Below are 11,179 nucleotides of genomic sequence, written 5' to 3' on the forward strand. Positions count from 1 at the left end.
CCAGAGAGCCCCCCTTTTGTGGTACAGGTGCACAAGAAGGGGTAAACTGCCACTCCATGACAGGCATAAAACCGTGCCACCTTGCCTAACTTTCCACTCAGGTGAGGAAAAGGCCTTAAACCTCTGAGGGAGGGCCCAGAAAACTTCCTACTCTGAAGACAAGGCAATAATTAATTGTTTCTGGGGGTGAGATAGATGCAAAAATGACCTCGCTCAAGGGAAGGTAAAAAAACCAAAACGCTCTGGGGCCCAGGAGCCTACACCAGTACAAAGCCGAGGTGAGCCAGCACTGGTGAGGATCAGGAATCGCTCTTTCACCCGTTATCAGCCACAAATACAAGGCGCATTTTGGTTGCCAAGGGGAGAAGAGGAAGAAACACAGAGAAAGACCCACTCCCAAGGCACATGGACTAAGACAGGGCCAGGAGAATAGAGAATGCCTGTACCTACTATGAGCTTAGGACTGAGTAACAAACAACATTCTACTGCTGACGAAAAGACAAGAGCACGGAGAGAGATTTCTCTCTGTGGCACAGGCAAGCAGAGGCAGATGAAAGCACAGGATGTAGAACAAACACTGAGAAAAACCTTCCAGTACTCCAGGGCCCTTTCTAAGCACAAAGTTACAGCAGCCCACCCACCAAATTTGAAGCCTGTGGTACACTGAGGCTAATGACAGTAATAACAAAACTCAAGCCAAGCTTGATTCCCAACGATACTGACTGAAGCTTCCATACTCAGTAGGCCTCCACACTCACTTGAACAAAATTGCCAGTATACTTGACCTAATCTACATTTATAGAATACCAAGAGCAGAATGCTCATTCTTTTCAAATGCACATGGAACATTCAACAAGATGAATAACCTGAATAGCCCTGCATATATATTTTACTCAAATTTTTTATTAAAAAGGTTCCCACCAAGAAAACTCCAGGCCCCAGTGACCTTACTAGGAATTCTACCAAATATTTAAGAAGGAAATAATATTAATTCTATACAAATTCTTCCACAAAATAGGAAAGAGGGAACACTTCCCAACTCAATTTATGAAATCAGCATTACCTGATAACAAAATTAGACAAAGATGTAAAATAAAGCTACAAACCAACATTTTTCATGAAAATATTCACAAAATCCTTAACGAAATATTAGCAGATCAAATCAAGAAATATATATATAAAGGATGATGCATCAAAACCAAGTGGAATTTATCTCAGGAATGTAAAATTGGTTCAACATTCAAAACCAATCAGTTATTATTCACCATATCAACATATTAAAAAAAGAAAAACCACATGAGCATCTCTACATATACAAGAGAAGTATCTAACAAAATTCACCATCCATTCATAATAAAACTCTCAAAAAACAAGGAATAAAAGAGAGCTTCCTCAACCTAGTAGAACACATCTATACACCACTGCAGTGGAGGCACTAGGCCATGCAACAGGGCAAAGGAAAGGAAAGGAAGGGAAGGGAGGGGAAGGGAAGGGAAGGGAGGGGAGGGGAGGAGAGAGGAGGAGAGGGGAGGGAGAGAAGAAAGAAAGAGAGAGAGAGGGAGGGAGAAAGAAAGAAAGAAGAAAAGAAAGAAAGAAAAGGCATACAGATTGGAGGGAAGAAGTAAAACTGTCTTTATTCACATATGATACATGTTCTTGGAAAATCCTATGCAATCTACAAAAAGTGGTACTATAATAAGTTTAGTGAGGTCACAGGATACAAGGTAAATATACAAATATCAATCATATTTCTGCTACAAACAACAAACAATTGGAAAATGAAATGAAAAAATCAGCATTTATAATAGCATGAAAAAAATAAATAGGGGAAAATCTAAACAAACTATGTGCAAGATTTGTATACTGAACTATAAAACACTGACAAGAAAAAATAAAGAAAATAGAAATAAAGAGATAAAATATGTTCATACGCAGAAAATTCAATATTATTTACATGTCAATTCTCCCAAAATTGATCTACATATTCAACATAATCCCAATCTAAATCCCAGCAAACTTTTTGTAGTAATTTACAAAATGAACTCTAAACTTTATATGGAAAAGCAAAGGGTCTAGAATACTCAAAACAATCTTGAAAAAGAGGAACAAAGTTGGAACACTAATTACCTGATTTCAAGACTTACTATAAAGTTACAAAAATCAAAACAAATAGATCAGTGGAACAGAACAAAGAGCCAGAAATAGTTGTGTGTGTGTGTGTCCTAAATCAATTTTCAACAAAGGTGCCAATGAAATTAGTGGAGAAAGGATAGGTGTGTCAACAAATCAGTACTGGAAATAGGTGTGGTATTGGACACCAATCTATCTATACCAAAAAATTAACTTAAAATGGATCACAGACCTAAATGTAAAAGCTAAAACTATAAAACTTCTAGAACCAAACATAGGAAAAACTTTTTGAGACTTTGGGTTAGGCAAAGATTCGTAGGTAGGGCACAAAAAACACAAACCATAAAAGAAGAAACTGATTAAAAAATTGTCATCAAAATAAAAAATTTTGCTCTTTGAAAGATCTAGTTAAGGAAATGGAAAGATAGGCCACAGATTGGCAGAAAATATCTGCAAGATGCCTATCTGATAAAAGACTTGTGTCATATATAAAGTATCCTTACAATCCAACAATAAGAGAACAAACACAATTTTTTTAATGGGCAAAAGATTTGCACAAACTACTTGACCAAAGAAGGTATTAACCTATGGTAAGGTGTTCAGTATCATTAGTCATACAGGAAATGTAATCAAAGCCACGATGGGATACCATGCTTCTATCAGAGGAATGTAATTAATAAATAAAAATTAATCAATAAAAACTGATATCAAGTACTAACAAGGATGCAGAGCAACTGAAATTCTCGTAATTGCTGGCAGAAATGCAAAATAATACAGCCACTTTGGAAAAGTTTGGCAGATTCTCACAGAATTAAACATACACTTACCATACAACTCAGCAATTCCACTCCTAAATATTTATCCAAGAGAAAAAAAAAATATTCAAGCAAAAACCTTTACCAAAATGTATATATCAGCTTTATTCATAATCTCTATAATTGGAAACAACCCATAACTATAACAGAAAATGCCCAGCAACCAATGAATGGATAAACAAATCACAATACAGTCAAACATGAAATACTACTCAGCAGTAAAAAGGAACAGAAGTAGTGAAATACCAACAATATGAATAAATGTCAAAAGCATTATGCTAGGGCGCCTGGGTGGCTCAGTCGGTTAAGCGACTGCCTCGGTGGGGAGTCTGCTTCCCCCTCTGACCCTTCCCCTCTCATGCTCTCTGTCTCTCATTCTCTCTGTCTCAAATAAATAAATAAATAAAATCTTAAAAAAAGGGGCGCCTGGGTGGCTCAGTTGGTTAAGCGACCGCCTTCGGCTCAGGTCATGATCCCGGAGTCCCGGGATCGAGTCCCACATCGGGCTCCCTGCTCAGTGGGGAGTCTGCTTCTCCTTCTGACCCTCCTCCCTCTCATGCTCTCTGTCTCTCACTCTCTCTCTCAAATAAATAAATAAATAAAATCTTTAAAAAAAAAAAAAAGCATTATGCTAAGTGACCGAAACCAGACACGAAAATTTACATACTGTATGATCCCATTTATATGACATTCACACAAAAGGACAAAGATCTCCTGATCAATCTCTGCATCCAAAGAATTTAGCACATTAGAAAATACTCAGTAAATGCTGGATGGAGAGAAAGAGGAAGAAATCACTGCAGGGAGGATAGAGAGCAAGAAGGTGATAGACTAACGGAAAGCAAAAAGGCACCTGGGGGTCCAAACCCACCCACAGGCCGAAAAATGTGAGCGAAGGCGTGGCCCAACCCACCTCTACCGATTCCAGCAGCTTAAAAAAGGACTATGGTATGAATGAATAGCTTCAGCATTCTCCGGCCTAAAGAAAGGCGGGGTGCGCCCCACCCTGCTTGAAAAATCTACTACCGCACGCGCGAGGCTGAGCAAGTGAGCTTCCACCTGCAAGGGAAGCTTTTCCGTGCCCAGGAGCGGAGCCGGGGAGACCCGGGCGGGCTCCCGCTGAGGTCAGCGGGTTGCAGACGGAGAGCAGGCTTCCCCGCGGCCCCGCCCGTCTCCATCCCTTCCCGCTCGGCCTCACTCACCCAGGCCTGCCGTTCCAACTGAGCGTACAAATTGGAGCCCCTGAGCTTTTGGACTATCTGGGCAATAACGAGAGACAGATCCGACTCCTCCTGCAACATTTCCCCTGCCCTAGCCCGCCAAGCCGCGGGGACAGGCTGGCGCAGAGAGAACGGGCTACGGGGTCCCACTCGGGGCCAGCGACACTTCTCCGGGACCTTCTCACGCTGGGACTCCCCTAGCGGGAGTTACCAGGCAACCGCCGGGCCGTGAGTCCGTTCCTCTCTGGTCCCCCCGGCGGCTGAAGGTCCCAGCGCCTGCGTTCCGCTGGCAAAAACAGGATCTGGTTGCGGGAAGCTTTTCGTTCCATTGTTCCTGCTTGGTGTACGCCTAAGGGGAAACAAGAGGAGCGCTTTCCTCCGGAGATACGGTACCTCTGATGCACCAGGGGAATTCAGAGTCGTGTACTTTTGTGTTTTATTATAATGGATCATTCCTTCTCCACCTTTCAATCTCTGCAGAAACAGGGCTGTACACACAGTTACATGGAAAATTATGGCCAAGAATTACCAGGCTCTGACACTAGCTGTGTAAACTTGGGTGAGGTGCTTACATTTCAGAACTCAGTTTCTATCTCTGTAAAATAACACCAGTTCGGAAGATGTTGTGATGATTAGCTGAGGTAACAATTGGGAAGGTGGCTAGCGCTGTATTTAACAATTGGTTTTATTTGCACTTCTCCTGTTTCTATTCTGTGGGGTCTTATGCCAGGAAGAAATAGACAACATCTTCTCATCAAACAGCTACAACTTAACCAAGAAGGATTTATTTATTTATAGACCTTCTGTGAAGCATTGGCAATTCAAGGATGACTAAGACATTGTCCCAGTCCAAGGGATGTAACATCTAGATGCCTCTGCTTCTATGTATTCATCCATTCAATCATTTATTCAAAATTCATTCAGCTTTCAAAAAGAAAAGTCATTCAGCTTTCAACTTATTGGGCATTTACATGCAAGAAACGGTGTGGGCACAAAGGTAAATAAGGCATGGTTCTTGCCTTCAAAGAAACATATCAAAGGTTTTTAGTAGAACTAGAAGAAACAGATTTAGCTAATTGAATGGCATTCCCAAAGGCAGCTAGAAAAATACCTGTGGAATAATGTAAACGTTAGAATAACCTCACCAAAATAATCAAGAATTAATTTCAAGTGTGTGTGTGCATATTTTTAAGCGAAGCAAAGGTAAGATTCCAAGAAAACAGATCAAGATGACTGCAAAAACTACTCTAGCCTAACTACATTAAACTTTAATCAGAGCATCTGATTCAACAGGACTCTTGTAGGATCTGCTAATCTGATTTCTGGCAAGTTCCAAGGAGATTGTATTGCTGGTGGTTCAGGAACTACACTCTGAACACCAAAGGACTAAAGCAGGTACATGATAGAAATTCTAAAGGACGGGGCCTTTGGCACCCATGCACAACACCTTGGCATTCATAACACCACTGCTCAGAATATTGTGATGGCAAATACAGATTCCAAATAACCCACTTGGTCATGTTTGTTTATTAAAAACAACTTTGGAAAGAGGCAGGCAGGGAGGAAGAAGTACTTAAAGGCAATTAATGACAGACTCCACAAAACACGTAGTTTCTATACAAAACATTCCCCCTACAATTCAGAATTTCTCCAGCTTGTAGAGGAATAAATCTCAACTCTTTACAGCCTCTCCATCCCAACACCCCACCCATCCATGAATCTCCAGCACAAACGTCACTTCGAACAAAAAAAAAGGAAAACTATGGAGAGAGTTCTTTTGAGATTAGAAGGGGGAAGGTGGTTAATAACTAAAAAGATAAGAACACTTAGGTTGAGAACGGTCATAAAGCATAGGGAGGAAAGAAGGTGAAACTGTGGAGTGGCAGAAAGTCATGGTACCTGGAATCAGAAAACAACCTAACTCCTTTTCTGCTGTGTATCCTTTGGTCCCTTCCCCTGTCAGAGTTTCAGCTTTCTCATCTGTAACAAGAGGATAAAATACTGACCTGAGGGGACACTCTGGGGAAAGATGTACCTTGTGTTAAAATATTTTTTTTTAAATATGAATAAATGAAATACTAAAATTGAGGTAAGTAAATAAAAATAATGTCCAAGCTATTGGCAAGGGAATGGAAAGTAAATAAATGTAGCAACATGTATGAAAGTGCCCAGCACAATTTTTTGCACAGAGGTTTTAAAAAGTTTTTTCTAAGGAGAAAATAATTTGCAGTCTTACAGCAACAATTAAGAAGTTTGGATTTGATTCTGAAGACATGCCCAAGCAAAAAAAAACACCAAAACTTAATCCTAGTATTAAAGATTTGTTTCTTACACACATAGAAGCAGGTGTGTTACGTTATAATTCAATTCTAGAATGCCCTCTGTTCTCTTTCTAATTCAATTTAGCAAAACTTCTCAGAACACTTGCTCTGTGCTAAGAAAGGCAAGGAATACAAAGATGAGTAAGAAATGTCCTTTCTTCTAAGAAATTCTCAGTCACAAAGGGATGGTGAGGTCAGTACACAAAGAGCTATAATGGTAGATGGGCCTCTTTAGACTCCCACCTGTGTATCTGGAAATTTTATTACTCTAAAGTCATTGTCTAATAAAAAGCAAAAGGTGCAGATTTCCATCTCCATCTCACAAGTAGAATTTTGCCTTGGAAATCCTTATTCTACTCAGAGTGGGAGGGAATTGGGAAAACACTCTAAGAGATGAATAGCAAAAGGAATCCAATCTCATCTGAGTAAATAAAACTATATAAACAGGAACAAAAGTAAAATGAATGCAGAGAGAATTCTCCTCAAAATCCCCTCAAATTCGAAGCAAAGGCACTTCTGGGCCAATATGTGTAAGGTTCTGGGCTCAATCCTGCCTTTCTCGGATCTGCTCTGCTTTGATTTATTGTATATATAATATTGTGTCAGATTTCACTGTGGGTGAGTGGGTGGGGGAAGCCACTGACCAGTGGCCTCACATGAGCAAAGATGAGGACCACATCCAAAACACCCTGTGAGCTCCACACAAAACTGAGGCTTACATAAACTCCAGGATCTGCAATGCAAGTATGTTCAGCTATTGTTTTAGGAGACACTGCTATTAGCATGCTGTATCTGCAGAATAGATTGAATATTATGTTGTCAGGAATTTACTTAAATAAAAAGTATTTTGTGTGTGTTGTGTGTACCATGAATGTTACAGGCCTCCTTGTCTTTGGGAACAAATGAGCTCATTGTGATACCAGTTATCTGTCACTGGATCGTTAGCCCCCATATGCTTAGCACAGGACCTCGGGCTCCTCTTCAAAGTCTCTTCCTGTTACTTCTGGGAGTCCTCAGGAAGTGGCACATGTGTGCTTAGGAGCAAATCTGGTTGTGATCTGCTCTACCTGCTTTGATGGTATCTGATGCCCCAAAGCTACTGCCCAGGGTGCTCCCGCTTTTTGGTGCTCCCAAAGCTGCAAAAACCCAGAGATACTTAAATCCGAAGGCTCACAAAACCCCTCAAGAACAAAGCGCCTTAGGGTTCTGCTTGCCACCTCCCTTTACAAGGTGGTCAGATCTCCTTTCTGAACCCAAGCTGAATAGAAGACCATGCTATTGGAGGGGAGCAGATTTTGCTACCCCAAAATATGTCTCTTTGGCATAAAGATTACTTTGAGCTAAAGGCATTTAAAACCCAGTAGATTCAGGAAAACTGCTTAATTTTATATTGGAAGGGGGACCTGTACCTGGAAGAGAGCTATTACCAGAAATATCGTTTCCCCTAAGAAATTTATCTGCATAAGAAGGCAACCTTTATTTCCTAAACATCTTCTTTGCCTTCCTGTGATTGGTATTTTCCCCTTTGTATCCCCAAACCCCGACACCTTTCCTTAGCTCAGGATGTTATATAAGCCTCAATTGACTAGCTGCCCTTCGAGTCTTCATTATCTCTCCCCTATCCATGAAATTTTGTTTGTTTTTCTCCTGTTAATCTGTCTTAAACCAATTTAATCATTAGACCAGCCAAAGAACCTAGAATGGAAGAGGGAAATTTTTTCTGCCCTTCACTATACTCCATTTCTCCATCTTTCCTGCCTCTGGACCCAGGCAATTATGTGTAAATGGGGAGGATTGGGCTATTGGTTCCATGAACACTCTCAGGGACTATGTTGGCTTCATGTTAAATATAAAACTCATGGGAAAAATCCAAGTAACTGGTTTAAATAATAGGATATTTATTATTACCAACAAGTCTAAAGGAATGTACAAAGGCTGGTTTAATGCCTCCACAACATCATCAAAAATCTAAGCTCTTTCCTTCTTTACCATTCTGCCCTCCTTAGCATGTTGGCCTTCACCATTCAGCCTTAAGGTGGCTGCTGCAGTTCCAAATTGACATTTTTCTACCACTGCCTACAAAGGGAGGCAGGAAGAAGACAAAATAAAGGAGCTCGCAATGACTTTGTATGTCTCTTCTTTTTTTTTTTTTTAAAGATCTTTTTTATTTATTTGACAGAGAGAGATACAGCGAGAGAGGGAACACAAGCAGCGGGAGTGGGAGAGGGAGAAGCAGGCTTCCCGCGGAGCAGGGAGCCCGATGCGGGGCTCGATCCCAGGACCCTGGGATCATGACCTGAGCCGAAGGCAGCCGCTTAACGACTGAGCCACCCAGGCGCCCCTATGTCTCTTCTTTTTTTGAGGAAAGATTATTTTTCTAAGAAGCCCCCAAGAAGACTTTCCCATGAATCTTATTGCCCAAAGCTGTGTCACTGACCACCTCTAGCCACAAGAGAGTGGCAAGAAATGATCTGGTATTTTATCTTCAATCCTGGGAGAAAGATGAAGGAGAAGAATGGTTTGTTGATTCTACCAAATTGTCCAAAATAACTTCAGTCTCAGATTGGCATTGTGATATGAACACTTGTAGGTGAGAATTCCTGACTGACATTCAGGCTAATTGGACCACAAATAAAGTAGAGTTGGGCAATATCCAGATCATTTATTATCCACAGAGTTGGTTGTGTGAAGTTCAGAATCCAGAATCTAAATTATAGTACTTATTGATGTGGCATTTTCTCAGTATTATGGTGACATAAAAGCTAAAAATAAATAAGGTTGACCCATTTGCAAAATAAGATCTATAAGTAAAAGATTATTTGACAAGAACAGAAAATTTACAAGTGTTATTATTTTTAAAAAGACAAAAATTGATGACTTGTGAAGAAAACAGCTTGTTCATAAATAACTTTCCGTGAAGGCCTCCCTGTATTTGCAAGTCAGTCTACTGGAATTCTAGGTTATTCTCTCTGGTTGTACAAGCAGAAGTGAGCAGTGGAAATAACCTATTCTCTAATACAATCTGTACAGCTTGGAGCAAAAGAAGCTTACTGCTGCAAAGTGATGGATGGCCTAGTTTCTCCAGACATTTCCTCTAGGTTTCAGGTAACACAGTAGAGCAGGATCTACTTGACTCATTTTCTCCTCAGTTCTCTGACCATAGCTTTGCTTTCCTACCTCCCCCAGCCAAGCTACACCACACACACACACACACACACACACACACACACACACACACACACTTCCATTCCACGATGTTTCTTTTTAAATTATTCTTTCTTGTTTTGTACCACCTTTCCTCCATTGCCTCTTAGGAAACTTACATACTGTCTGCCATCTTTTTTTCTTTCCAGTTTTTTTGAAGGCATAGCAACATATACAAGGTAAATATATATATATATATATATATATATATATATATATATATATGAATAGAACAGCTACAATATTAAGTATTAATTTGATTGAGATCAAATTGAAGGCCACAGTGGGGCCTGTCCCTGTCCATTAGGGAAGGGAAAATTGTCCGTAAGGGTGCATATGGGGAATCAGGGTTAAGTTATAGACCTGGAAGAAGATCAAAAACTATCTGTCGCAGGCTTAGTCATCTAGGAGCAGAGCCAGTGAGGAGCAGAGCATGCACCTCTAGTGCATAACCAGCAGCCCCACCCGCAGATGCCTGTTAATGGGAGGGGTCCTAGGGAAGGGGCCATCAGGTCTGTTACCAGGACTTAAGTTGAGACAAGCTCTGTGCATTGCAAAGAGCAAAGCCATGGACCCTGGAACAAAGTGGGTGTCTTGGCAAGGAAGAGCCTTTCAAGTGAGAAACTGAGGGAAAAAAAGGGAGACTTGGCATGGTGCCACCATTTCCTCCTCTTGGGTCTTAGTGCCTTTCACAGATCTTCCACCAGCACCATGTTGGGACAGAGCATCCAGAGGTTCACACACAGGAGACACTATGAGGAGGGCCTAGGGAAGAATTTGCCATTTTCAGTGAAAAACAAGTGGCAGCTACTCATTATGATGACTGTGTACTTTGGATCTGGATTTGCTGCATCCTTTTTTATAGTAAAACACCAACTACTTAAGAAATAAGGATATGTTAGTTAATCCATGAGATAGATAAGAAGAAAAGCACTTTAAGATGCGCAATTTCTTTGAAAAATGGATCAAACTCTTGAATTTAATGTACTTGTTATGTTTGTAAATAAACTTATGGCATGACTGAAAAAAAATGGGAAATTGAATTAAATGTTTGATACAGAGAAGAAAGAGAACAAAAGACAAAGACTACAATAAAACAATGTTTCTCAGCTCAAATATCCTTGAGTTCTTATGCTTTATCTAAAAAATTCATGACACGATAAGTGTATTCCAAAATATACCTTTGTGTATTTCAATATAAAAATGTTTTAAATACTGCAACATCTAGAAAATTAACGTATCATGTGTAGCCTTGGTTGTCAGCATACTCTGTGGGAAACAGCTGAGTGCCCCACACCATATGCTGTCCCAGAAGTCTCAGCAGTATTGAACCTAATAGCCCACATCTGTACCCTATGCACTAACATACCCCATTTTATCTGCCCTTCCCTATCTCACTTCCCCACTCCACTGCAAGTATTTGCTGAGATCACCCCCAATACACTATGAACCCTCAAATTTTTATTTCATAGTCTGCTTCTGGGGGGAA

At 40.5% G+C, this 11,179-nt stretch overlaps 2 protein-coding genes across 5 annotated transcripts in view; one reads left to right on the forward strand and one right to left on the reverse strand.

Annotated features, from left to right (window-relative positions):
• The window catches only part of TBC1D19 (TBC1 domain family member 19), a 167,988-nt gene extending 163,464 nt beyond the window's left edge, over positions 1 to 4,524 (reverse strand). For 2 of the 4 annotated variants that reach the window (XM_035005183.1, XM_035005182.1), the window contains exon 1: positions 4,148 to 4,382. In XM_035005183.1, the coding sequence (XP_034861074.1) occupies positions 4,148 to 4,246 (99 nt within the window). In that variant the 5' untranslated portion in view covers positions 4,247 to 4,382. Of the gene's footprint in view, positions 1 to 4,147 lie in introns of all 4 variants that reach the window. The other 2 variants (XM_035005184.1, XM_035005181.1) reach the window with 1 other exon arrangement.
• A 5,843-nt stretch (positions 4,525 to 10,367) lies between these two features.
• LOC118010642 (cytochrome c oxidase subunit 7C, mitochondrial-like) lies at positions 10,368 to 10,735 on the forward strand. The gene has a single exon (XM_035005187.1). The coding sequence runs from the start codon at positions 10,402 to 10,404 to the stop codon at positions 10,579 to 10,581; it is 180 nt and encodes a 59-aa protein (XP_034861078.1). The 5' UTR covers positions 10,368 to 10,401; the 3' UTR covers positions 10,582 to 10,735.
• Positions 10,736 to 11,179: the final 444 nt, after the last annotated feature.

Source organism: Mirounga leonina, unplaced genomic scaffold, assembly GCF_011800145.1.
Source record: "Mirounga leonina isolate KUSES-001 unplaced genomic scaffold, KU_Mleo_1.0 Mir_129, whole genome shotgun sequence".
Classification (NCBI taxonomy): Eukaryota; Metazoa; Chordata; class Mammalia; order Carnivora; family Phocidae; genus Mirounga; species Mirounga leonina.